The sequence below is a fragment of the Gekko japonicus genome, unplaced genomic scaffold (assembly GCF_001447785.1).
Source record: "Gekko japonicus isolate JY-2015 unplaced genomic scaffold, Gekko_japonicus_V1.1 scaffold316, whole genome shotgun sequence".
Taxonomy (NCBI): Eukaryota; Metazoa; Chordata; class Lepidosauria; order Squamata; family Gekkonidae; genus Gekko; species Gekko japonicus.
Genome location: NW_015169784.1, coordinates 48,665 through 50,203, shown reverse-complemented (window position 1 = coordinate 50,203; position 1,539 = coordinate 48,665). Strand labels below are relative to the sequence as shown.

Here is a 1,539-nt window from a genome sequence, read left to right as displayed (position 1 = left end):
CATTTCCCAGGTTGAAACAAGCCTCATACATTTCTGCACTGAATTATTGCATCTCCCGTCTCATAATTTCCACCAGCTTTACTGATTTTTCAGCTTATAAAGGAAGATTACAAGGCTAATGACTGGAAGGGTAATTCCTTGCAGCAGAGTGTTACCACTGACAGAAAGACATAAATAAAAACAAACACCAATCTTTTTTTCCTCTTTGCAGTGGTCTAAATATCGACATTTGTCCAATTAATGCTGAGCTAATATGACTATGTGGATAACGGAAGTAATAGAAGAGGTACTGTTTCCCTTTGACCTTGCCCCTTTATTTAGTCCTTCTAACATAGGTTGAGGAAGGTGGGTTTGTTTTTTTTTTTTAAAAAAAGATTGTTATGCCTTTTTAAAAATAGCAGAAATCTTATTGATGACAGAGACATAATGATAAATCAAGAGCATCAATTTTGGCAGGAGTGGATCCATCTTCCCATACATATTAGTGCAACATACTGGATTATTGTACATTCAGCAGACGATGTTCATGAAGAAGGTTTTTGCATCAAAACGGATCAAACTTTATGGGAAATCCGTAGAGTACTGAGCACTGCTCAGATATTTCTGCACTGAATTACTGATAGCTCGATGATCCGATATTGTAGAGGATATACATAATCCTATATTATGATCCTATATTAGATAGGATATGTAACTGATAGTGAGCTACTTCTTGCTTCAATCCGCTTTTCAGTGGACTTGGGCATTTGTCTCGTTTCACTTTACTGGCACCCGATATCTACTGCCCAAGGAGGCCACTTGACTACATTACGTTTATTTATTTATTTATTTAACATATCCCACCCTCCCCTGCAAGCAGGCTCAGGGTGGGTCACAACACAGCTATAAACATTAAAACAACTTCTTAGAACCATAATAATAAAAATCCTGAGTAAAAGACAGATGGTAGGCCAGCAATAATCAATCGTGCAGCTTGTGCTGAAGATCAGGCGGGCCCAAATATGACACACAGTTCCATTACAATTGACGGTGACGACTCCTGTCTGCACCATAAGGTGATTTGAGGGCAGTTTGGGCAGGAGGGGCCTAAATGAATGGACACCCGCCAGTTAGCCGAAAGCCTGGCGGAACAGCTCCGTTTTACAGGTCCTACGGAACTGTAATAAATCCCGCAGGACCCTGATCTCAGTTGGGAGCAGGGCTATTTTTGGGCAGGAGCGCACAGGAACGGAGTTCCGGCTGGCTCCTGAGTTGGCCACACCCAGCAGGAACTCATTAGCATAATAGGCCACACCCAACAGCAGAAACTCATTAGGATTGGCTACATTAGAGGTGTGTGGCCTAACATGCAAAGAAGTTCCTGCTACAAAAAAAGCCCTGGGTTTTGACCACAAACAAGGTAAACAGAATAAGCAGCAAAAGGTGGGTGTGGCTGGATGACCACACTTCTGGTAACATGGGGGTGCGGCCTAATATGCTAATGAACTGTGCTGTCAGGGGTGTGGCCTAATATGCTAATGAGTTTCTGCAGTTGGGTGT

The 1,539-nt window shown here is 42.2% G+C and overlaps 1 protein-coding gene across 1 annotated transcript in view; it reads right to left on the bottom strand.

Annotated features, from left to right (window-relative positions):
• The window catches only part of LOC107115234 (von Willebrand factor A domain-containing protein 7-like), a 35,008-nt gene that overhangs the window by 19,416 nt on the left and 14,053 nt on the right, over window positions 1–1,539 (bottom strand). The window contains exon 5 of the mRNA XM_015416892.1: window positions 1,022–1,086. Coding sequence (XP_015272378.1) covers window positions 1,022–1,086 — 65 coding nt within the window. The remainder of the gene's footprint in view (window positions 1–1,021; window positions 1,087–1,539) is intronic.